We start from the raw sequence: 27,245 nt of genomic DNA on the forward strand, positions 1-27,245 counted from the left end.
AGCGGCTCCATCAAAAGTCTTAACTTTTTTATTATTGACTAGACTGTTGTAATAACCTGGCACTGCTGAAACAGTATCAACAACGCTGAGATGACACACACTTTATCTCAGATATTTCTTCTCCAAAACAACCTCTCTTTGTATTTGCCTAGGCACAACAAACAAAATAATTGTTCTTGTTCACAGAGGATAAAATAATTTTTCTTCAGATCTCCTTTTACCCAGGGGAAATCTCTTTTTCCACCCAACTAAAGAGGTAATCTATTTTCTTTATCCTTCCACCCCAGCCCAGAAGCTGTGTCAACATGGTTAACTGGATACCTGATAAAGCTGACAGAATGTGCATCTCCGACGGCGCAGTTCGGGATGTGGTGTCAGTGGAAGTGACCCGTGAGCTCTGCTGACATTACAACATCCCTGGGAAGGGCCATTACCATGCCAGGAGATGGGGCTAAGGCTGATAGCAATCCATGAAACAACCTCTCACAACTACTCCGGGAGACAACTAGAGCGCAGATGCAGAAAATGTTTGAAATTTTGCTGGGCTATCATGCAAGGGGCAACCTATTCTTTTAGCAATTTGTGGGACTGGCTCTGCTGTGCAATTACACTGTGCAATAGAGGAGCTGGGATTTATATCAAAACATAGCAACCAATTACACTGTGAGCATTCTGCAGGTAGAGCATTTTATGAACTAGGATAGCATGAGGCACCATCACTTTTGAGTGTAATTAATCTTAATTAATTCCCTGATACTTAATATTAGCCTATCTGCGTATTTAAAAACCTATCTGACACACCCCCATCATACTGCCTGAACATCTCCTGGCGAATTAAAATGAAAAATGACTATAGCAATTATTGCATGTTTAGATGCAGTAATGATTCTTAAATTAGTAATTTCCCAAGACATGCAAATGTAGTGACTGGCTTCTCATGGTTTTGGGTGGTTCAGTCTACACATAAATTTGCATGGATTTAACAAGCAGTGTGAAGTTGCACCATTTTAAACAAATGACTCTGTGTCTGAAAAAGACATCAGTTTATCTCCATTTTCATATAATCACAGAATTGTTTAGGTTGGAAAAGCCCTCTCACATCAAGTCCAACTGTTCCCCCAGCACTGCCAAGCCCATCACTCAACCATGTCCCCAAGCGCCATGTCTACATGGCTTTTAAATCTCTCTGGGGATGGTAACTTCACCACTGCCCTGGGAAGCCTGTGCCAAGGATGGACAACCTTTTTGGTAAAGAAATTTTTCCTGACATTCAACCTAAACTCCTCCTGGCTCAACTTGAGGCTGCCTCTTGTTCTGTCGCTCGTTACCTGGGAAAAGAGACCAACCCCTGTGTTTCTACAACCTCCATCCAGGTAGTCATAGAGTGATGAGGTCTCTTCTTTTCTCCAGGCTGAGCCCCTCCAGCTCCTTCAGCTACTCCTCTTGAACTCCCTCTCTCTACCCTTCCCCAGCTCCACTGCCCCTCCCTGGACGTGCTCAATGTTCTTCTTGTGGTGAGGGGCCCAAAACTGACCCCAGATTTGATGTGTGGCCTCACCAGTGCCCAGCACAGGGGGGACAATCCCTGTCCTGGTCCTGCTGGCCACACTACTGCTGACACAGGCCAGGTGCCACTGGCCTTCCTGGCCACCTGGGCACATGCTAGCTCACGTTCAGCTGCCACCAACCAGCACTCTGCACTGGCTTGGCTGACTTAGAGTGTCCCTTCTTGAACCCAGCAGCTCTGCTTCGAGGTTGTGAGCCCAGCTGAAGCTCAGGGTGTTGGATGCTCACATGGTAGGAAGCTCTCTCCTCCCTGTCCATGGGGCGTGTCACATACATCCTGCCGGACACGGGGTCGATGTTGAAGACCTCCATGGGCGGCTGGTCGGCTCCCACTCCAGTGATGCTGTACCTGATGTGGATCTCTTTGTCCTTATCGGAACGGATCTGCAGGAAACAACAGAGACACGGATCTGTCAGTTCTGGACAAAAGCCATATGGATGTTTAAGCAGCTTCAAAGATCTGAGCCTGAAGGCCACAGAGATGTAATACCACTGTCAGTACTGACAAGGGAGCTGAACGCCAAAGATTTGGTGAAAAGCCATGGAAAGTACATTCCACATAGTTTCAACTCTTTTTCTTTTTAATTAATGAGAAATCACTGAAACTGTGACATTTCAACTGAGATGTGGAAGAGGCTAAAATGCACAAAACTCACTGTTTACATATTGCTGAAACCTCGGTCTCCTTAAAGTGTCCAAATTTTTCGGCCATACCCAGAGTCTCCTGGCCATTAATCACTTCTGAAAACGCTGTCTGCAAGCTCTCCCATCGTATTCTCAGCCCTGGTGACTGTGCACACAAAAATTGCCATGAAATTCAAAGAACAGGGCTGTTTGCTCCTCTTTGTCCAACCCTGCTGGCCCGACAAGGCCAGGCTGGGAATGCCCAGTGGGATGTTACCATTTCATGTCATTATTTGTTGAGGAAAAGCATGTTTTGGACACTGTTTCTGAAAGCCCTTCCCTCCTGCACCTTGAGAACAACACTGCAAGCTGAGTACAGCAACTGACTTCCATGAACCTTGGATACAGAGCTGAGAAAAAAAAGAAGGGAGGTTAATATGTTGTCCTAGCAACCCTGACTATCTCTTTAAACACAAATTTAATTTTCTGATCAAACGCTGAAAGAAGTTCTTGCAACAGCATGACTATTCCCGAAAGAAAGTGCAAGGTACAAATAAATTACCACCCCCTGCACCATCACAAAGTGTCTTGGCACAGTAAAAAGCGATGTGCATAAATTTTTTCCTAACAGGTCTATGAATACAAGGAAGTAGTGGGAAGATAATAGAGCCCTCGTAGCTGAGTGCACGTTGGCATCTCTGCTACAGCAGCTGCACCCTTGGAGGGAGCTGAGTGAACTCAGTGGGACCCTGTGTACCCCAAACAGCCTTGATTTGAGGGAGAATGTCATTTCCCAAGGGAAGAGGAAGATTTGCTTGTTAGGCAAAGGAATTGAGATGGGGCTGTGGGCTGCTCCACACTCCTCCCATATGTGACCTACTGCTATTTCTTCCTCTCCTGACACAGGAGGCTGACAACACCAAACGTGTCTGTGCAGGCCAATATCAGATCCCTGCCTCTCAGAATCTCCTCTGATGCCTTTGTCCAGACCATTGCCAAGTTTGTACACTGTTTTCTTTGTGCTTCCCCCAGCAAACTGTCTGCTCCTGCTAATGGCTAATCATGTCAGTTATTACAGACACGGCCAGGATTGATCCGTGCGGCACCTGTGCCGCCGGAGCTGCAGGTCAGGGAATAGACACAGCTCCATTTGTCTTCTCTCCAAAGGATTCACTGCTTGTTACACTGTTAGTATTGAGGAAAACTGATTGGACTCACACTGGTGTAGTCACTTAAAAGAGGGCCTAGGGACACTGAAAGTGCCCTCACGCTGCACGGGAGGATTTGTCCAGGTTTATGTGGGGCTAGGGAGCATTTGGAAGAGACCCGAGTAGACAGCCACGAATCCAACTTTCATTAGCAAATCTGTGGGTGAGGAAGGGTATACTAAAACCAAGCAATGCTTGAAAAACTGTGGTTTCAGTGACAGCAGCCAAGTCACCAGTTTGATTGCTGAAGGGCAGTGTCCCCATTTTCAGAAGGTCAGCTCTGCCCTGCCAGAGGGAAGGGCTGGAAATCGAGCTGGTGGCAATGTCTGTGCTCATGTCAGGGAGTTCCAGCTCCAACCCACTACATCCACATCTGGAGATGGGCTTAAGGTAAGTGAAAACAGGAAGATGCTCCTGGACCTCCAGCTTTGAGGCAGGGTGGGGTTCCCACCTTACAAATTAAGAAGGGTAATGTGGGACACACAACTGTGAGTCTTTACCAGTGTGTGTCTGCACAGCTCCAAACAAACTGTAATGTAAATTTTCCCTTAACAAAGATGGAAAAACCCACAACAACGCAACAAAGGTATTTTGCACTCCTATCCAGCCTCAGCTGGGCTCAGCTATGGCTGTGCTTGAGCACAAACACCAAAGAGCTAAAAAGACACTCCAGGGAACCAAAATGGGAGCAGTTTTAACCCGAATCACAGAAGGGAAGAGCCTCTTAGAGTGGACATTTTTCTGCTCTATTTCCTGTTGCATATAGTACCCAGATCCCATTGTGATAGAAGCATTAGAAATGCATAGAGAGAGACAGAAACAGGGAAAAGGAGCCTGGATTTAAATATTCAGTGCTAAAGGCACTATATTTTATTTTTGGGAAATGCAGATAAACAGAAGCTCTCGAAGAAAGCTATGTACATTTTAAAAAAATGCACGCTATAGGATGTCCTTGCAGCACTTTTATTAACATTAATAGGGTCTAAGCTGTCTGTATGTAAATCATTGCAGATCTAGGAGATGAAATATATCATAAGACCCACACAATTCACCCAATTATACTGAGAGAAATCCATGAGCTAATTATACTGCATTGAGCAAAACAAAGATGGGGAAATATCTTGCAAATATTCAGCAAAGACTTGTTATCTGCTCTTAATTGCAATCTAGCACAAGGGTTTGCCTGCTACCTATACTTAAATCCATCTCCAGTAAAAATACAAGGATGTGAAGTGTTCAGAAAAAAAATAACGTAAGAAGTAGCACTTGTCACAGAAAGTTGCAAAGACCATTGACAATGAAGCATAACACATTCTACTACCAGGGAGATATTTATCACACACACGCTTTTTATATTGGAACGTATAATTTTAGCACTCTTAATGAGATTAAAAAAAGAAAAAAAAAAAGAAAAAAGATTTTTTCAGTAATCCTGTAACATTTGGACCAAAGGTTTCATTTGCCTAATTCCCAGGGTGCAATTTAGTAAATCTTGTTGAGAAGTTAAGAACATTAACAGAACACAATACAAGGTTTACTTCCTTTGTTGAAACTGTTCCTGGAGCAGTTTACCATAATAGTAATAATAATAATAATAATAATAATAATAATAATAATAATAGCTTCTCTATTCCCAAGGAGGTCACTAAATCAGGAGTAAGAAATTCTGGTTAGGGGAATTTACTGGTTCAAAAGGGAGTTACTTTTTCCTTCATTCAGCCTGGGAAGTGTGAAGATGATAACAGATCCATATGATAATCTTCTGACTGGGAGAACAAACACATGAATTTTCCTTTCATTTATCTCTCCTTTTATAATGCAGTCAAGAGGTATGCAGGGCTCTCTGGGTTGCAGAACAGATGGCAGAGGGATGGTTTTCCTTAGCTGCATTTATACATTTTTTACTCAGAGAACCCTTGGAGCTTTGAGCTTCTCCAGCGCCTGGCATGATACAACTCTGCATATGATGATGTGAGCAGGATGAATGATGATGGCTGATGACTGTCATAAAAGGAATTTGCTTGCAAAGCAGCTTTTATGCTCTAAAAAAGCCCTCTGGGATGGAGCTTGGAGTGGATTGATACACTGGTGAGGGAAAATGTCCTGGATCAAAAGGCAATTTATGTTGGAAGATGCAATCTCTTGTTCCTATCCTCCCTCATGGACACAGGTAGCATTTTCCATGCAGGAACCCTCACCAGTCTGACAGATACAAATGGACCATCTGGAAACTGTGGGATCAGCCACCAAAGCCCCAGAGGGAAGCTGCAGCAGAGCCAGGCACTGCACTGGCTTTGCCATCCCTGGGCTTGGCTGTGGTCAGCAAGGACAGGGTGGCCTTGCAGCCCAGCAGTGAGTGCTTGGAGCTCAAATCACTGAGGCATCACCCAAAACACAGCAACGTTTGCCACTCAGAACCAGAATATCTGGAGTCTGACCCAGCCTTTGTTTCTACAAAGCAATCCCAGAAACAGGAGAAATTGTGCAATTTCACAAGATGGGTATTTCCTACTGCAGGTTCTGATATAGTAGCTAAAATGTCTGAAAATGAACGTTGCAGCTCTTGAGACAATACAGGGCTAAGCCCTTCCAAGGTGGCTTTCTCCTCTGCAGCAATGTCACATTTAGACAGAAAAGCAGGGCTTGTGGCACAAGACTGCATCCTGCTTTTACAGATAACATCTCAGGGGGTCGTGTATCTCCGTCAGCTAAACCATTCCCACAAACTTCACTGGTGAACACAATTCCAAGTGGTGAGCTCTTCTAAGGGACCAGATTTTATCACTGTTTTTCTTCTGTTGATCCACACCCCTGTGCCTTCAGCGCTGCCCTTTCTTGCTGCTGAGGTTTGAATTCCCAAGTCTTCCTCCCTTGTCCTGGCAGTGACAGGAACCAGCAGAGATCCCTGCAATGCTCCCAATGCCAGGAGCAGGGGTGGGACAGAGCAGGGAAAGCTCTGTGGTCAGCAGATTGGAAGGCACCAGTGAGACCATAAATTATACAGCTTTTGGAGCACGACATTGCCAGAAAAAAAAGAAGTGTTCCAATGGAAACTGTTTAGAGAGCAGTAAAGAAAATGCCTGGAGGGCCAGGAAACGGGGTGTGTAAGGAAAAGCTGAAGGAACAAGGACAGCTGAGCCTACAGAAGAAAAGATGTGACCATAACAACAGTACTCCTGTACCTAGTAAACTCTAGAGAACTTCATTCAGTGTCTCTGCCCATGAGTTCTGCCCATCCTTACACTGTGCCAGGAAATGTATCTGGAAAAGGCAAAGTAGGACATTTATCCTCTGTTACATTTTCCTTCCACAGAATGAACCAGAAAATAAATTTCCTTTGAAGTTCTTTGTCTTGCTCTAAAACATATGGAATCAAAAATGCCCTTCAAAAAACACTTATTTTACCAAGTCTCCCACAGAATAGTATGCAACATTTGCACTAACATGACCTGGGGATACTTAGACTTGATTTTTTTGTTTTATAAAACCCATTATAATTATTAATGAACACATAAAATAATGTAAATGATAAGCAGTAAGTGTCTTTTATTATTAAGCTCTTAGCTATTTTGCCCATTAAGAAAACCAAATTAAAATAATTGAAGATTATAATCTGTCATGCATTCAAAATGCTCCATAGAAATTCAGACAGGCAAACATATTCAAAGCCTTTAAAAGAGCACACTTAAGAGTCAGTCTAAGCATTCCAGGATTGGCTCATTAATTTTAGTGGAAATATTTTAATTCAACTACTCTTACTGTTTATTGAAATCTTTGCTAAGGACTTACTTATTTATTTTTAACTGAATTTGCAATATGTTTAGGACTCATTTGTATAAAAGTTCTTAACTCTTATTTCACAGTTCTTTTAGAAGCCAGTAAAGAGACACATCTCTAGCCCTGTATTTCCAAACAAATTACTGCAAGTTGCTGAAAGAATCGCATATGGTTTCAATAAAAAGATGCAAAAGTCAAGTAGAGAAAAATTAAGACAAGATTTGTAGACTCACCCAGGTGAAGGTAATATTTAACTTTTGTCTCCTTTTATCACATTAGCCAATGATCCCAAGCTATGTCTTAGAAGGAAATGAAAAAACCCCTAAAACCCAGAAGGTGCTCTAAAACACTTCTGTCTACAGAGAAAACTGTCTCCTGTGCCTTGCAAAGAGGATGCTTTGACATGGAAAGGGCAGATTTGTATAAACCCAGCATTTTCACTAACCCCAGCCTTGGGTTTAAGAGCAGCTTGCCCTTAAATGTTCATCCATCCCTGGACAAAATGACCATCGACTGAGCCAAGTGTCCCTGGTGGTGGCATTTACAAACAAGGTTAAGTGGGGAAAGACCTCTACTGGTTAAGAAAGAAGGGATGGGACCACACATTTTTACTTGGGGATTTATTTCTTTCCTCAGCTGGGACTGGTTTCGTCTCACACATGATTTTCTTAAAACTTTGTATCTGGTCTCAGTTAAAAAGAAGAGAAGCAAGTCTTTCCAGGGTGAAATCCATCCTCCTGAAGGCTTAAGTATACATCACACTTCCTGGAAGAAGGGTTTTTTCTTTCCACCAAAAGATAGAGAGAACCAAGGATTACACCTAGACAAGAGACCAAATTTTCACATGGTTCAGATTCACTGCTGACAACTTAAGTTTCTTCCTGTTTTTTAAAATACAAATCCAAAGCCAAACTGTAAAATGTTCTCTTCGCCCCAATGGCTGTATCTCTCCCATGTCAGCTTAAATCTTCCAACTGAAATCTGTGCAAAGTGATTTCTAATGTTATTTATTTTGATGATAAGACAGAGTACAAGTAGTGCTCCAGAGAGATTAAAGCTGTCACTTAAGCCATTAATGTAACTGATGATGCAGCCTGCATTAAAGAAACGAAGCTATGAGATGTCTGAACCCAAAAGGGAGGAACTTCTGTGTGCCCAGCTTGTTCTGTGGTACCTGCAGAGGAACCCATTCCCATCCAGTTGATCCCATCCAGCTGATATCATTCAGCCCTTCCCATCCAGTCATTTCCACCCAGCCTTTCCCATCCAACCATTTCTATCCAGCCATTCCAACCAGCATTCCCATGCAGCCATTCCAATCTAGTCCTTGCCATCCAGCCATTTCCATCTTCCCATCCAGCCATTCCCATCCAGCCATTCCCATCCAGCCATTCCTATCCAGCCATTCCTATCCAGCCATTCCTATCCAGCCATTCCTATCCAGCTCGCCTGCTCCTTACCAGGAGGATTTGCTTCCTCTGCACGCACCCTGCGAGTGCTTGGCTAAGGTGCTGCACCAAATGTTCAGCTGCTGACAGCTCCCAGCATTTCACAGGTCATTTGGCTTCCACAGCACTCCCTCTGTCCAAGGGCTCCTCTCCAACCCTGCTGCTCCCTTCAGGCCAATTACATCCACATGGACACACTCCTCTGGAGCCTTCCCTGTGCCCACGGGCAGCTTTGATAGTTCTCACTCCTTTTATCGCTTCCAAGTTTTTTTGAATTGTTTACCAGGATTTTCCTCCTCTACCTGGATGAAAATGTAACACTGAGCAGATGGAGAACAGCATATCAATCAGGCTCAATAAGGAGCTGGTAATGCAGGGGGAGAGAAATTCTGCCTGCAACTCTGGCCAGTAACAGTGTGTGACCTCATGCATAGGTACAGGATGAAATTGAACTTGTCAGACTCACGGTCTAATTCAAAACTACCATTATTCTGCTCGGGATAAAAGCAAAATAACAATCCTTTTGCCTAGAAACCCAAATTCTGTACAAGATGAGACGACACACTACAAGCACAGGGTACCTGGTGTGCAGCAGTGCATCCAGGCCAAGGATTTGCTGCAGCTTAACTCTACTCTCCTACCTGCTGAAACAGCAAAGAATTTATGTTTTAGCTTGAGCTGTCCTGACACAAAAAGACTGAGGTCTGCAGGGCTCATGGGGCCAGTCTGCCCTGTGTAACTGCAGCTGGTCAGAGTTTCTGAGTGGTGACTTGGCACTGCCAGAAGCTCCTGTCAGGTCTCTGTCTTTACCAGTGAAAAACTCAGTAAACCGCAGTTTGCTGCACGGTCTTTGTGATGAAATAATTAAGTAATTTTCATTACTCACTATTATAAAGGTCAAGAAGCCAAGCTCACCGTATCAGGAACTGGCCAACACTAATGGATCTTCCACACCTAATGGTAATTGATATGGCACAGTCATTTCTAAAGAAATATGTGCTTTTCTTCAGGCCTTTTGCAGCCTGAGAACTCCACTGTGGAAATGCTTCAGACTGTAGCAAGGCAAGAGAGAGGGAGGAGAGCAGCTCTGATGGGAAAAGAAGATTACAGAACTCCTGCATGTGACCAACGTCTTATCACTGCCAGAACCTTGATAGCAGAAGCAACAAAACTAATTTTTACTACTCTTTCCCTTATCTCTCTTGCAAGAGAGCAGATTCTTCACTGCAGTGACTGAAGGCATCCCAGTGGAGCTGATGTGCTGCTATCAGGTGAATTTTGGCCCTGAAGAACTGAGGCTGGTTCATACTGTGCAAGATGCAAGGGGCTGATACTGCCTGACTGGGATTTGAACCTGATGCACAAACCCTCCTCTGCTGTAGAGGATGCTCCATGACAAAAGATGAGAGAAAATACCTCTGAGAGTTCAAAACACACCGTTCTTACTCCTCTGACAGAGGCAAGACAGGCAAGAGAAGATCATCCTTCAAAATCTATTTAAGAAGGGCTACCCACTGTTTCTTTGCAGAGGGCACCATCCTGCAGCACCTTCTTGCAGCTGACCCCCCTGCTGCCTGTGATGGTTATGCCTAAATGAAGACAAAGTCATGAAAAACAAACCATGGCAGCGGGAATTTGTCCTCGTTTCTTTTTGAAGTGTGTATCTCCTGAAGTCTCATGTCATTACATCATGTCTGCCACAAAGCAAGTCTGGGAAAGAGAATCCAGCACCTTTCTGGGTAAAACTGAGCAAGAAACTCAAGCGCTCAGTGCAGAAGATAAATAAGGGTAGCAAATATTGACCTACACAGGAGTAACCTGATCACTGTAACTAATGATTGAGGTCCTCAGTTGGTATAAATCAGTGTAGACTCAGTAGCTTCAAACTGAGGCTTGCTAATTTATTTCAGCTGAAAATCCAGCCCCATGGCGTTTAGAAATTTAGCTGCACAGCAGAGGAACAAGTGAAGAATGATCTCCACTCGACCCACAGCAATTCACCACAGGCAGCATTCCTCTTGGTAGGACAGTGAGCTCGGACACAAGCATTCAGGGGAGAACAAACACACTGGTGTCCTCAGGAAGGAAGTTTTCCCCTGACTCAAGGGATATAATTGGGCTTAGTGTGTGTGACCTTGGCTTTTGTAGTGAGCTCTGGCTTTCCCAGAGTCATGCACTGAACTCCCAATGGCATGATGCCTACAGATATTACTGATCATGGAGAAGTGGTGCTGTGGCATGATTGTGAGTGCTGCTCTCAGCACAAAATAAAGCTTTTGGACCTGCCTGCAAATAGCTAACAATGGGAAACAACAATAAAACCCTCCAGTGTGTCTATTTTGGAGAACAAAATCTGCTGAGACTCTACTTTGGGATGCTTGCAGAGCAGGATTTAAAGCTCTGCAGCTCTCAAAGTCTCTCTAAAAAGTTTAATTATAGGAAAAGCAAACCTATTTGTTTGTAATGTCGGGTAGGTTACATGGCACAGCATATACAAAAATTATTTCAATGGTCAGTAAAAGTAAACACCAATGTGGAGAGGGCAGGGAATGAAGTTTTCTCTGTGCACTACGGGAGCAATGCTAAACGACATCAGGGCAGATCTACATTTGATGATCCTGAAGGATCCTGTCCAACCTGAGATATTCTATGATTCTATGATTTATTGACCAGTGAACAAAGACAGTGTGAGATGTCTTTGTTCCTAGGACTCATCACCTTTTGTTACACAGACAAAATATTGAATCCTCTGTAGCTTTTCCCTGATGGCCAAATTCTGCCCAGGGATGCACACACACCTTTCCTTCCACAACAGCTATGCTGGACACTCAAGAGCTGTATCTTTCCTTCAGCAAACTGCAGAGCAAGAGCTCTGTGGTCAGGAATGCTCAGTAAGGTGACAGCAAACAGGCTGACATCAGGCTGGCACACCCACCCCGCACAGCTGGATCCAGCCCATGCCCACACGTACACATCTGGAGTGTAGGTACACAGCTGCATGCAGGAAACAGCTGCAGAACACACTGCCAGGCTCCTGCCAGCACCCCATCTCCCAGCCAGCTCTCCTGTGCCCTCTCATCACCTTCCTGCAGCCTCTGCCTACATTCAGGGTGCCCCAGCAGCTGCAGCTCCTGCACCAACACCCCGAGTTCCAAGGGTACCTTTCCCTCTGGTGTGGGTGTCCCCAGCTCAAACACCCACAGTCTGTGCAGATGTGCCTCGTGCATCAGGGATGGGAGATTGCCTTCGAGGAAATTTCAAACCTGGCTGAACTCTGCTCATTTGGAATGAATTCACAGGGCTGGATTTTTTGGCAAGTTGTTCTCTTTCGTTAACTCTGTTTCTGTGTGGGTTTGATCTGAGACCCCTGCTTGCTTTGACTTCAATTGATGTTAGACTTATTCATGTGACTTATTGATGTGCTTCCCATCCACACACTTTTAATGCAAGAGGCAGACAGGCCAGCTTAAGGAAATGGCGCCACAGATTAAAAAAAAAAATAAATGAAAAAGCAGTAATTTCTGACACGTTACAGAGCCTTTTCATATCTCACTTCCGTTTATGGCACATTGTGGTTCTGGATTTAACTCTCCAAAGCAAGTAACAGTCCTCAAAGATCACAAACACAAGCTTCTCACCCTCCAAAAAACCCCAACAACAACTGCATTCAAGTAATCAAGGATTTTAGAGTCCAGACTGGCCTGGGATGCTTATTCTCAACTCCCCTTCTAATTGCAGATACTCTGATAGACATAAGGAATTTCTTGTTTTTTAATATTTTTTTTCTTTTTGCAGTATTATTAATTGATAATTTAATTTTTGATCTGGTGAATTACATGCATTAAATGAATTCACCATCAGTGAAATGACGAGTTTAGAGCAGAATAGTTTAGGTAAGCAGATTGTCAATGCTTATGGCTGTAAGACATAATTATGTACAGCCAACTGTGTAACGCGCTTGAAAAAATTATAAGCCTAGGCACAGAAATTAAAATTATTTTGAGATGAAGTTGTACAAATACAGCTGCAAAAAGGCTGCAAAATCCTATTAATTTATACCAACTGTAGTGGGTAGTGCAGGGGGGATCCAGCCCCCACCTCCCTGCCAAAGGAAGTTTGACACCCAGTGAATAAAGGGCTCGGTGTTTAAACAGAAGACTATTTCAGCTATTCTTTATGTACTCATAAACTTGGGGCATCAGCTGGTAACCTGGTATGAAGACTCCTCAGTGTGTCAGGGCAAACATTAAACGCTAAATTACCATATGTCAGCTTAGGGTGGCTAATAATTCTAGTGCATCTTGGACAATTTGAAGGTTTTCCTGAAATTGCTGTCAAATCGAATCTTTCCTTCGATCAATAAAGGAGCACAAGGAAATACACCATTCATGGTGTTGAAAAGAACAGATTAGCAAAATACTGTAAATGCAGCTGGCAGGGACAACAAACTGCATTCTCTGAGCTAGAGATTCCCAATAACCACATCAATACTTCCAATGAGGGGATCCACACGAGGAAATGGCAGTGTCTGTTCATCACATATCTACTGCTCTGTTCTAGTTGTCACCAAACTCCCCTGACCCCGTGCTACCTGTGGATCTAACAGGCAGCAGGTAATTATGGGAGCAATATTTGTTCTACACTGCTGGGTCTATCAATTGCAGCCAGTGGAATGAAATAGGGAATGACTGTGAGCATGGAGAACCTGTCTGACCTGCTGCTTGTTTTCCAAGCTGTGTAATAGAGATATTTCTGGCAATACTGAGGATCAGGATCAGCTGGGAACAGCCAAATCATGTAGGAAATGCAGAAATCTGCACACTGGGCTAATTTAGAGGGGGACTACCCACACCAGATCGTGCTGCTTCTGCCACTTTTACTCTCAGTCAAGCACAGCTACAACAAACACATGCAACTCCAGCAAGTAAAACAGATTGGAAGAGATGTTGTTTCCTCTGTGCATTTGACAGCATGAATGACACATTTCAAGATATTCAACACTGGGAAATCAGGACCAGATCTCCAGTTCAACTGTGTTTCCTATCAAAACACCTGAAACCTAAATCAAATTATTCCTAGGGTTTCCTGCACATCTTACTATGGATATGCAGAATATCTGGCCGTGGACTCCTGTAGTGCAGCCACAGGATCCTGCAGCCTCTGTGTGAGCCCTGGAAAAGATTATTCCTTAACATCAACTGACAGCAAAGGTGTTGCACTGCAGATGGCTTTGCTGAGCAGCACCCAGGCTGCTCTTCGCTCCCATGAGCAGCCCTCCAGGAACAGGGCTGGGAAACCCTGCTCCAGTTTCTTTTTTTGAAGCACTAATGAAATCTGAGCTCTTACAACATCTCAGTGTTTTCTCCTGCTCTTTGATCTCTTCACTACATTCCCTGTCGTGTCAGATTTTATAGTTCAGTTGTGAGCCAGAAATATGTTCTCTGTGTCTTACAGATCCATCCCATCCGGCACACACACCTTCCCAAATTCACCTTGTTGGAGCCTGGTGACACCAGGAGTGGAGCTGAACCACAATGGTCCCCAACAACCTTTAAAACCATCAGCAGTGAGTAAGCAGAACCCATTTCTTATAGCACATTTTTTGAGCATTTTGATTTTTGGTAATTCAGGTCACTCCATCCAATGCCCCGTTGCTGATAGATTTACTTGTAGCAGCTGTTCGCAGGCTGCAGGGCCCTGAGAAAGTGATGTGAAAGTTGCTGGTTGCTGGTAGCAGGAAATTGCCTTCATCATACTTTCAATTTAAAGAAGTTGGTAATGACGCAGGGAATAGGTCCTGTGGGACCCAGGAAGGTTGAAAATAATCCACCAGCAAAAGAATTGTGAACTGCTGACTTTGAGCATTTAATTGGGATGGAATTACAGGTCACCTCCCTCCATCAATCCTGTGCACACTCCAAAGGTGATACTAAAAAGGATCAGATTATTATTATTATTTCATACAGTATTTTTCTTTTTTTTGTATCAGAGGAAATGAGAAGAAAACATTCTGCCACATACCCAAACCATGCAGCTACTTTATAAGTCATGCCTTGCTCTGTGAGCTGGTGTAAATCAGCACAGCTTCTCAAAGTTCAGCTTTACACCCATTTCCAGTGGCTGCCAGGCTGACCCAGTATTTCTGTGGTGATTAGAGTGGGATATCACTTCATGTTTATTTCTAGGAAAGCTCAAAGTTGGCTCTTGTGCCTTTGAGGAGCTGGAGGGATGTGGGGAAATGATGTTTCTTCAAATTCTAAATCTTCTGGGCTTTTTCCTTTTTTTTTTTTTTTCTTTTTAGTAAGAAGCAGGAGGAAGATTTCCTGACCCTCTGAACTATCTCTGGGTTTGAATACACTACATGGCACGCCTGTAAACACAAGAAGAAAGCTCTTGTGTGAAACTTCTTAAACTGCAGAGGATGATGGACAGCAAATGGGATGCAAGCCAAGGAACATGACAATTAGCACAGAGAAAGTTTTCAGGGTTTATTCCATCAGTCAGCACTTAAGGAGGCTTTGAAGGGGAAAAAGCATCCTTTTATATTAATCCACTACTTCTGCACTTTCCCCCTATTCCATGGATTTAGTGCTTAGCTGCTAAATATCTATATGCAGAGCTTTATTAAGAGGAGTTGGTTTACTTTTTGAGAGACTCCACATCCATTAGTTCACAGAGAGAAAAGAGGCAAAATCATTTCACCCTCTGCAATACCCAGAGTTTAAATGATGATTTACTCTTCCCCAGCTTTTAGTACTTAAAGATGGGGATGAGGAAAGAGCTAGCATTTCTTGCAACAGTATTTCTGGTCATCACCTTACTAAAGAGTTGGTTGTGCTACTGGTGATGAAGTAATTCAGCAAAAGCAAAGGGAAAATCCCCTCTTTTCTCCCCCTTTTCTTTTCTATCTTGGCAGACTTCACATCTGAAGAGGCACCTTACTGTTCCAAGATAAAATACTTTCTTTTTTCTTTATAAAGAAAAAGTTCTCTCAAGCAAGAACTTGGGCAACAGCAGGGGACAACGGCATGCCAGTATTAATTAGCAATTTCCAAATGAATCATAGTTTGTGCTTAGCAGGGTATGGTTGCAAACGATGTGAACTTTAAAAATGTTGTGTTGAGCATACAAGTTACAGCTTACTTTTTATATTTTTTTAAAAAAAATAAGACTAACAAAGAAAGAGTTGCTTTGGAAGGGCATCTTATTAATTTTCTCCATGGCCCTGTTCCCAGGCATTTGTGCTCTTGCCCATCTCTTCACTCAGAGTTTGACGCTCACCCATAGCTCATTCCTTTTGGTTCAAGGCCATGACTGGGGGATGGCATTTTGCCTCTCATTAAGAGGTGGCATGGGGAGTTGTCCCCAGTGTGACCTGAATCACCTAGCAGGGGGTGCACAGTGACAGGGAACACTCGTCACCTCTGTGCCTCTTTGACCCCGAGTCCCCAGCACTCCAAGATGTGCCTCCCCCACTGAGGAGTGGTGCTCCAGCCCCTGTGTGCCAGGGCTCTCACCACAGCACAGGAGACACAACTGGGCAGTGGCTACATCTGGTAGCACTGATGGACTCTAATCTTAATTTCAGGGTTATTCAGGTAGTGGTTAAGATGGGGCACCTGCCAGTGCAAGGCTCAACAATTCTCTTTGATTTGGAAAACTCTGCATCTGTGTCAGAGCTTCAATTTCAATGCAGAGCTCTGTGTGGCTGTTTTTCTTCTCTTCCCCTTCAAACTGAGTTTAAAAGAATGAGGGGTTGAGAGAAGAGACTGAAGCCCTGGTCTGGGGTAAGCAGCCATGGGAGGCTGTGAGTATTCATTCAGGTAGCTACAAGGAGAAAAAGATGCCCTTGGCAAGCTGAGAAACGTGAGATTCCCAAGTCTCCTCGTGCTTTCCCTTACCCTGGCAAACAGAACTGACAGTGCACAGAAGAGCTGGGGGCTATAGCAACACAAAGAACAACTGCAACATCCACTGGGATCCAGAACATTCAGAGCTATTTTAATCAAATTACTATCGATTAGGGACAAACTAGAGTCTACTGAAGTTAATGGACACATTTCCATCGACTTCAAAGGGCTCTGAAACAGCCTGTAACCGAAAACAAGCGAGCACCAAAATGAGAAAATGCATTTGAGTCTCACCCTAATTGCACGAGATGAAAGAACTGTTTCAGCTCGAACTTTTTGAAACTATTCTGCCTGAGACAAATGTCAAACACCTCAAATGGTCAAAAGCTACCAGAAATAAGGAGAGTTTGACAGCAGCAAGTGTGGCCAGCTGAGGGTACCAGAGACACACAGACAGATGTATCAGCTCTTCTGATCGCTCTGGAAGACATTCACTAACTTACATTAGGAAAAAAATCTCAGCAATTCTGTGCCTGTTTAGATATATACACTAATTTAGTTTTACCTTCCGCTCAAATTTATTTTCTCTAAGAAGGAAGAAGTCTTTTCTTCTTTTTTCCCTGGAAATGTTAGTGCTTAATTCCATACTACAAATGTATCATTTGTCCTTTTGTCTTCACGGGACCTAATCATCTTCTCTGGGGGATGAATAGGAAATCATGACACAAGCAATTTGTTTAAAGTAGCCTCTTTTACTGCCTAGAACATTTCGTTGTCTTTAAAGCTATATATTTATGTGACAGCCAGACATCCATTAAAACCCACAAACCTTAAGGCCTATGAGGTACAAAAGGGATTTCTTCTTTTACATTTTGTAAGGGAGAAAAACAGGCCTGAATACTGGAGGGTCATAACTTTACTGACCTTCCTAATATTCGGTTCTTCCCAGAGCTGCTGTAATTAAGTGTTGAGTCAGTGGATAAAATAAGTTTTCTTTTTTTCTATTTAAGAAGCTAAATTGAGGTGGCATTTTAAATAGCTTGTAAGGACCAGCAGCAACATATTGTTGTCAACTCCAGCACCATCCTTCTCCAGCTTCTATTCACTCAACAGCCTCAGGAAGCAAACAGATAAATCCCACTTGAGGTCACCTGTCCCATGCTGGGATGGCAGTGGAGGCTGCAGTGGCTTTCCTGACCACATGGTACTTGAGAAAATTTGGGGCACTATTAAAAGAAGATTTTGGGATTAAATGCTCCATCCTGCCTAATTCTTCCCTCTATCAACTCTAACGGGGATGTTTTTCTTAAAGTGTACCAGAATGAGTACCAGAATCTGCATATATATGCGTATATATAAGTAAATATAGATTTAGATACAGTTATAGATCTAGATACATGGATGGATGACAATTCCAGCAGCGCTGTTACCAACGAGAGGAGAGTACAAACATCCATCAAACACCCAGATACCAGAGGCCTGATTGACAGCTCTTTGGTAGAAAACCAGACAGAAGAGTGTCCACCAAAGGCCCCATTTGCAGACAAACCCTTCACCCTGTGGCAGAGAACAGGTGCAGAGCACAGCAGGAGCTGCTGGGAGCCCTTTTTCCAGCCATGCTGCCATGTGTAAACCACAATGTTCAACCAGGGGAGGTGCTGTTCATCCCTCCCCTCGTGTTGTTCTCAACCAAGTGTCACCTCAGTGGTCACCTCAAGTGTGTGGCTGGAGCATGGGCTGAAGAGCTGCAACATCCACATCACTCCAGACACCCAGCTGGGATTGAAAGATATGGTTCAAGCCCCTCTTAATGTCCTATTATCTGTGGATCACTGACGGGGTTGATTATAACAGTTTGACATGGCTCCAGAGGAGCTGTTACAGTCTATTGTGTCAATAGGTACCTAGGGAGTCTTTAATCTGCAGATACATGTGTAAAAACAGCAGACTAAAAACACAGCTCTTTTTTTTTTTTCTTGAAAGTTGTTATTGCTAAAGCAGTAAAAAGAAGCAAAAGTAATGCTCATTGTAGAAATAAAAGCCCTGTCATTTTTCCCATGACAAGAGCACAAAGAAGTCTGAAACCCAAGATTTTTCCCCTTTCAGCTGTAATATAAAAATGATCCAAAATGTTTACGCCAGGAGACAATTTGGAATGACTTGTTTTCCTGCTGAGCTATAATCTTGGTCAGCGGGAATGCCACTGATGTGCCTCAAAATGTATTGCTGCTCTAGTGTGAAGGAAAGAAGGGGTGAACTGTCGTAATTCTCAAATTAGCAGAAACAGCTTTTTGTGTATATGATGTGTGTGAAAGTATGACAGTAAACATGGGGGGAAATTGTTTGTTTTCCTCAGAAACTGGTGGCTGGATTTGATTAAGGAAAGTGTAGTTCCATGTTAGGTTCTCATGAGGTTCCTGGATGCTGCAGAGACAGGCGTGGTGTGCAGGCACACACAGATATACTGGCATGGCACAGAGAATATACAATTATCACTTATCAAGTCACAGGCTCCTGCTTTTAACAAGCAGATTCTTTCAAAGCACTGATTTGCCCAGTGAGGTCTATGAGATGCCACATACCCAGAGCACAGAGCAATGCAAATTTGTTTTCCCAGAAAATGCTGTTAAAAACGGTTCACTTAATAAAGAATTCTGTTTACAAGTAAGAAGTTAGAAGATGCCTTGGAAACATCCGATTGCTCATTCTTTAAGCAGTATCTTTTTGCAGATACAGTATAATTTTCAAAAAAGGGTATGAGGTACATAAACATCCAGGATTCTCATGAGAACATCACTGATTTTCAGTCCTATTTCCATTTAGTCCCAACAAAGAAACACATCCACTGGAAGTTTTGCAGTGGAATGAACACTTGTGATGTCAGCAATTAAATCCTTCCTTGTACAAGGTCTTGATGTTTCTTCGTACTGACAATCATGACAGAAGAGCACCACCATCTTATGAGAATTTTAATAAAAAACTATTGAATGCAGAACTTCCCTTGTGTGACTTGGCACACTTCAGTACTCAGGTCTTTAGGGGGAAAAAGGCTGTGTTGCAAAGTCTATACAAAATAAAAACATTTGACAGTATGTTTCAAAACATTATTTAAATGGAGACTCCTGTTCAAGTTATTAATGCCTTTAATATGGATTCTCATCTCCTCTTCTCTTTTTATTACTTTGTGTGTCTTTTTGGTTATTTAGAGGGCTGTGAAAAGAGCTGGTCAGCACTTCAGAGCTCCCACTGCTCATCAGCAACAGATGCTGACCATAAAGTTAAAGCCAACACAAAAGAAAAGCCCTCTGCAGATCTCTTTTTTCTCCTCTCAGGGGATGGAAGGCAAACACATTCATCCTTCCCTATCCTGCTCCTCCCAGCTTCCAACTAGAGAGCAACCCTGGAGCCAGACCCCAGCTTATTTTAACTAAGAATGTGGGGGAACGAACTCTTTATTAATCACTATGTGACGTGGAGCAGAACTGCTGCCCCATGAGGGAAGCCCAGCAGAACATCCTGCATCCTCAGGAGGATCTGCAGGTGCTTGGGCAGGCTGTGCCCCCTCCTCTGGCACCGAGCTGTCCTTTCCTCAGGGCAACAGCTGGCTGTGACAGCCTGTGTGTTTGATGGTCTGGCTATCACACACATGGGAAAAGGGTCACGTTTCCCAAATCATCCGGTGGAGTAATGGGAGGAGACAGGTCCCCAGCAGCAGGAGCCAGAACATCTCTGCGCTCTGACATCGCGGCAGGGCAGCGGGACGGACAGAGGCAGAGCAGGGATCTCCCGTGTCCTGCAACATCTGGTCATCTCCATCACACCAGGGGTGGTGTCACATCGTGCCAAAAGCATCTGGGCTCCTTGTTCGCTTCATCTCCCACACCTTCAATCTGAACTAATTCAAAGCACAGATCAGCTGGTGAATTTTAAGTGCTCGTGAAAGCTGGCAGCATTAAGCAAACACAGCAGAACAGGGCAGATACAATCCAAAGGCAAAAAAAACTTGAGTCCTATCTTCTCATACACCAAGCAGTGTAGTCCCAGGCTCTCCCAGTAACAATTTCTTATCCTGACATGCTGAATATTTGTGTAGCATTTTCCACATTAGCAGCACAGCAAGGAAATAAAGATCCAGACGATTCATGGTCATAAGTAAACGATGTACACACGGAGAGAAAAAGCCCTAATCCATTTGGAGTCTGAAATCAGATCTCCAGGGATGCTTTAGATTATTGCCCTACAGGATGCCCAGAGTTTGTAGCCAACTTAATGGTTTTCCTAATACCAAGATGCTCCTAATGAATAAGAGCTGGATGAAAAAACTTTTTATAAAGTCACTCGGAACTAGATTAGGTGTATCAAGATGTTTTCTTTGATATTGTCTTGTCAGTTCATATCAAGTGACTCTTCCATGCTTTCATGTCAGGTAATTCCCAAGAAATTCATGGCTACAATCTAAAATAAATGTGTGACTTTCAAATCAGCGAGAGCTGAATGATAGGAATTTTAAATTGCTGGGATAAAACTGCTAGCTACTTCATAACACTCATGCTGCTTCCAGATTTAATACCTGCCTTTTCAAACACTATCAATTCACTTAATATGTCAGTGGGGAATAACATTACCTTATTTTATTTTCCTTTATAAGGATCACGAACCATTTTCTCTTACAGAAATATACCAATTACCCACATGCCAATTGTCCCAGCCACACTCTGATCTTACAGCGTGGACATTCAGCTCAGGTGCACACAGAGCTTTCTGATGCTACAAAAGAACCACTGTGGGCTAAATTCTGGACTGATGTAAGCAGGCACATTTCTGCTGATATCAATGGAACTGCACTCCCCAACGCAGGTTCTGAGTTTTGCCCTCTGCCCTAAGAATCCGACAAATGCCGACGGAAGTCAGAAAGAAACCTTTCATGTGAAAAATTCCTAATTTAAGACATTAGCGGAGCAAAGCCATGGAAAGAGAGTGTAGAAATAAGAGACCATATTGTTCCATTTGTGCTGGGATAGGCAAATTGTGTCTTACCTCTGGCAGCTGGGACATTTGAGGGTGGGGAATTTCCACTGGGGCATGACCAGAGGCGTTGGTACCTTGCAGGATGGTTTGGTATGAGGAGCACAACAGGAAAAAAGGAGGCAGTGCTCAGGAAAGGCTGGATCCAAGGAAAGACTGAGGGATCAGGTGTATGGGGACAGAGCTTGGCCACTCAGTGTGGCACAGGGGCTGCAGTGGCTGCAGGGCACAGCAAGCAGTGCCAGAGGCTGCGTGGCTGCGCCTGCCCCGGCTAATTGGTCCTGCTGAGGGTTTGGGGGTGTTTGCCAGGGCACAGGGCCAGGCTAATGGAGCTGTGTGGCTGCTGGAGCAGGGCTGGAGCTCTGCAGGGCACTGGCCTGGGCTGGCCAGGCTGTCCTGGCTGCTCACAGTAGCATGGTTGCCTCACCTGTGCCGATGCATCCCCAACTGTGCTGCAGCAAGCTCTGCCTCCTGCAAGGGTACAACAGGCTCTGACCAGAAAAATAAGCTTCATTATCCCAAAGCTGCATCCACTGACTACATCCCAGGGCTACCAGCTTGCTCTACACCTTTTGCAAGCTCCCCTGGAGGAGGCAGGGCAGGGCTCTTTGATCTGGGCAGAGCCGGCAATGCTGGGAGCTCTGCAGCAGGTCCCTGCCAATTTATTTCTGGTAATGGATTGTCCCACTGCTTCAGCATTGTTTACACTGATTTATTCAGAGTATATCTGCATATATATTATATATGCAGCTCTCACCAATGCTGGGTAGATCTTATTCTGCATTGATTGGGATGTGCTGGGAGATGTGCCAAACATTGTTAGCACAGAGTGTCACATTGTACTTGGAAACCTTTACCTTGAACTTAGCAATTCCTTTCAGCAAGGAAACCTCACCTGTCCCATTCTTTTGGGAACTACTAATAAAGCTCCAGTTTAGAATGTTACCTTCAACAGCACTAATGCCAACACAGGTTAAAGACACTAATACTGTTCTCAACAGACTGATGAGCTCACTGTGATATCCCAAGCACTGGGGGATATAGTCCAAAGAAATAGACTTCTTTTTTAGATTTGAAATGTTTTAGGATTTAGGTGACACATTAAGAATTGAACTGTAGAAGCCAGTATTTCAAAACCAGAAGTGCTTTGCTTCTGGAGAATGGGGATTGCATGACATTCCCCAAGGGTAAGAAAGAAAGGAGCAAGACCCTAACATGAAACCAGTGCTGAACCTGGTTATACATCTGCGTGATACTGTGGCAGAGAAAAATTAGGAAGAAGACATGGGAAAGAAATCAGCTGCAGCAGTGTGATAAAGGAGAAAGATCTCCTGTATCTGCAGACTCGGGTACAAAACCTGTATGAGCCAGTAGGGAAGATATTAATGAGCATCAGACAAATCTAACAGGAGGTATCAGAGGCAGATACCAAAGATGTAAATAATGAAAGAGAAAAAACATGCAGTAAGAGAATAACGAGACTGAAACGGGTTTTGAATCATTTGGACACCAAGTAGCAATTTAATTTGCACTGACCTTCTAGAAGCAGCCACAAATCTGATTTTAGATAAGCAGGCTGCAGTGCTGGTGCTCATTCACAGAGCAGAATCCTGCTCATTCCCTCTTAACAGCGCTGGAGACAAGGGATGGAGGGGACAACCTCCTCCTGAGTTTTTCAGCTGCTCCTGGCAGAGCCAGGGCAGAGTGATAAAGCCCAGGGCACTGCAGGAGGCAGGGATGTGTTACAGGGATGTGCCACGGCTGGCTTGCTCTCCTACAGCCCAGTGGTTTCATGGCATATTCCTCTTTTTAACAGGTTGCGCTTGTATTGATTCAAATCAGTGAGAGCTGCATTGATCCCCCCAAGGGTTTGACTCTTACATAGGAAGAACATTTTCAAAAGACCTGATCCTCCTTATTTTTCAAACTTGTTCCCAACAACGCGATAGGGGAGAGCTCGAGGCTTCCTCTGTATTCCTCCCTTTTACTGCTACACCTTAAAAACCTTTCCAAGAGGCAATCCTCGGTTGGCAGCAGCATTTTGGGCAGCCAAATTTCTCCGTGTAAAATCAGCTGGCGACTTCTCAGCGTGGCTTCCCTGGCCAAGTGCCCTCCAGGCAGGTTGGCAGCCCCTGTGGCCAGCAGCCAACCTCTCAGGGCTTCTGCTTGGACAGGGCCCTTCTGCATTTTATTGGCCTTCATTTCATTTTCATTTTAATGTGATGGTAAAATTTTTATCTGATAATCTAAACAAGGTAATCATTTTGTGCTATAAAAGTGCCTGTCTTCTGCTGTTACTGTCACCATCGTATATTGGAGGGTAATATTTGCAACATTATACAAAACTGTTATTCTATTAAAATGATAAAATGGCAGCGGTTTTATTACATGAGTGATTTTGGAGGCACTGAGATGCCCTTTACTGCAGACAGGAATAATAAAAACATTATTCACCAACACATTAGGGAACAATCCTGTTATTCTGGAAAACAGTTGTAACAAACAAGTAAGTTATTACAGTGACATGCTCAGGAAACACAGCCCTAAATCTTATCTACTGTAACTAAACAGTGCTAATAGCCAGGGACTCTGCCTGCTCTGCACTTCAGCATCCTGTCCCCAAGAAGTTGGCAAATCATAAGACAGATAGTGAGAATTGTTCATGCACTTTTTACAATCCCATCTAATCCAGGCCTTTGGATTTTAACCCTTTATTCCTAGTGAAGTCTTAAGGATTTACCATCTGTCACTGCAGAATCCGTGAAGATGAAGAAGGGGAGAGGATTAAATTAATTAACAAATTCTAATCCTGAAACAGTGTTGGCGATGTTAGGGCTCTTTGAATTCTAATGAGGATTTAAAGCAACGCTGACAACTTTCCCATTAAAGAGGAGGAAAATAATGTCACATTACCACATCCCCAGCCTCTGCCCACCCCACACGTCATTTTATCCAACAGAAACTATTACAGGGATCATTTGGTTATCCAAGGCACATTCCCAGCCATGTCTGCAAGCAGGAGCATAAACCCGTGTCCACAGGCCAGAGCTACCTCAGGCTGTTGCTTGAACATATTATCAAGGCTCTCTATATATTATTATACATCCTCCAAGTTTTTTATAAAGTAATGTTGAACCAGGTACTACAACCTGGTATATCTGCCTAGTAAACAGACCTTGTACTTTATTCCTTCCTCTTCTCTAACTCCAATGGATTTGGATCCATTGCCACCCAGAACTGCCAACAGTCTGTACCTGCAGAAGAACAGGAAGGTCAAACAATCCAATATCGTGCCTGGGTGTCTGAAGTCACCAGTGACTCCAGTTCAATAGGGAGAACACAATATGGGAAGACAAAGTTGAGCAGGGTGAGCTTCACAGGGAGAACACAGGGAGAATAAAAAAATCAAGCAAGGGATGAAAATCAGACTGCAACAAGATGCAATGCAGTGACGTAAACATGTTCTCTCTGCAGCAGCAATGTATAATGTGCATTAAAACAACAGTCCGCAGCCCCACATCCATTTAAAACCCAAGACTTCCTACGGAAAAGTGCAAATTTAAGCCACGTTGGGAAGGGAATTTCACCAGGGGACCTGGGCCCTTTGCGCGGGGAAGCAACTTTATATTTTCTGACATCGCCGTCAAATTGGAAAGGAAACATATGGAAAGCAGATGACATATTTCACAAACTGCCAAGCAGATTTTGCGTGGTTTTAGAGAACGAGTACTCCAGGGAGTGTCCACAGCAACTTGATGGTCCTGATGGCCAACATTTGTTTTGCATCTTCATGCAGAAGAAGCGAGACATGACCATTCATCTGTCTCCTGTTTCCGTACAGGTGCGCGTTCCTCAGCCGCACTCGGAGGACAGATGTTGCTTGCAAATGCCTTTTTAAAAGAAGGAAAATAACAGGAGGGAGGGGGGGAGAGCCCACTGGAGCAGCTCAGAGGCTCGGACTGCTCTCTCTCCCCGAGAGCCCCGCCAGGCAATGTGGATGTGCTGGCCGTGGCATCGCTCCTCAGAGCTCGGGGTCTTTATGGGAACTGCTCACTATACTGCAAATGAAATCAGCTTCTTATTAGTCTCCATAGTGGAATAACAAACTACAGGATTCATAATGTCTAGAGACCAGTGGCTACATTTTGATTTCCGAGCTTTTGAAACCTCTGTGCGCAAACAAACTCTTCAAAACAAATGCAAATTTGGCAGTTTATGCAGCAGTGAAAGCCACTTGGGGGGATTAAAGGCTGATGTACTATCAGCTAAAGAAATGAGTAGCCCTGAAACACAGAAATAGAGCTCCAGAATTTGTGTATTGATCCTCTATAAACTAGTGCTGAAAGTAGATTCTGAAGGACACCAATTTCTGCATTTTTAAGCCTTTTTTTTTTTAAAGTAGGAGGAAGCTGAAGAGATTTGACTGCCTGAACGCTGTGAATCCTATTTTCACAAGCAGACCCTGAATTTTAGAAGCACAGCCTGTAACACACAAGCTCCCAATGACACCGTTAATATGTACCAATACCAAATCTACCAAAGCCAATGGGAGTCTTTGAGGCCCCATCAAAATTTAAGTATTTTATTTACATTTTGCTGCTTGCATTAGAGAACTGATTTACAGCACAGTGTGATGTATTTGCAGATACTCCTCCACCTCTGCATCTTTAAGTGATGGAGTTGTCTGAATCCTGCATGTTTGTTCTTTACTATGGATGGCTCACCTGCACATCAGGATGAGAACTTGTAGCTGCCAGTAAGCTTAAAAACACAATTTCTGAAACTACAGAAAAACTTAGGCTACAACAACCTGAACCATATTCAAATTAGCCTGTCTCCTTTGAGACAGCCTGCCAGCCTACCAAGAATAAAAACCAACTTTACCTTCTGTACATTGTGCTGCAGAATACTGTTATCTCCAAGACATTTTGTTCACTTCTTGAGAAGGCCTTATCAGGGAAGCACAGTATGTTAGAAAGCCCAAATAACCATGCTCCCAAAATGTCTGTGCATGTGTGTGGGTATATATCCACTGGCACGACTGAAATAGACTTAAAAATACTTCCACGTAGCCAAAAAAAAAAAAGCTGGAAGGTGGCTGGTAATTATCTGTACATTACAAGTAGACCACACATGGAGGGGTGTTAAAACATTCATATAAATTATACCAACCAGCAGAGAAAGGAGGAAAAGAAACACTGAGGACATCAAATATGACCCTTCTCTAACTGATACACGTGAGTACTAAATCATGGCAAAACAGTGCCTTAGAAAACAATGCCTAAAATGTCATCCTAAAATGAGTTCCATCTATAGCTCTGCTGCCTCTGTAAATGCATGTGGTCAAATTAATGGTGTATTTTGAGGACACAGGATAAATCAGAGAGCCAAAATAACCCATGGAATGTGAATACATGGGGAGATTTTTCTTCTGGAGGAAACGAAGTATTGCCAAAGAACTGGAGCACCACGTGTTGCCAAGATTTTTTAATTGTGTGGTTAAATGTGGAGGTCCAATGGTTTCTGGGGTGTAATATGAAAATGGGTTTGATGAAATTTTCTCCCTCCAAGCACAGCACAGGCTACATGGTGGTTCTGGAGTGCCTGACCTACATGCCAGCAGAGCCAGCATGACACTGTTTTGTTCAGAAATCTCCAGTCATGGTGCCTTGGGACAGGGGAATTAGAAAAAGAATTAGGATAATCTTTCTAGGCAGAAGATTTAAAGTCTGCTACAGTTATTCTCG

At 43.6% G+C, this 27,245-nt stretch overlaps 1 protein-coding gene across 1 annotated transcript in view; it reads right to left on the minus strand.

Annotated features, from left to right (window-relative positions):
* The window catches only part of CDH4 (cadherin 4), a 421,793-nt gene that overhangs the window by 95,094 nt on the left and 299,454 nt on the right, over positions 1-27,245 (minus strand). The window contains exon 5 of the mRNA XM_066330899.1: positions 1,795-1,950. Within this exon, the coding sequence (XP_066186996.1) occupies positions 1,795-1,950 (156 nt within the window). The remainder of the gene's footprint in view (positions 1-1,794; positions 1,951-27,245) is intronic.

The sequence above is a fragment of the Sylvia atricapilla genome, chromosome 16, assembly GCF_009819655.1.
Source record: "Sylvia atricapilla isolate bSylAtr1 chromosome 16, bSylAtr1.pri, whole genome shotgun sequence".
NCBI classification, from domain to species: Eukaryota; Metazoa; Chordata; class Aves; order Passeriformes; family Sylviidae; genus Sylvia; species Sylvia atricapilla.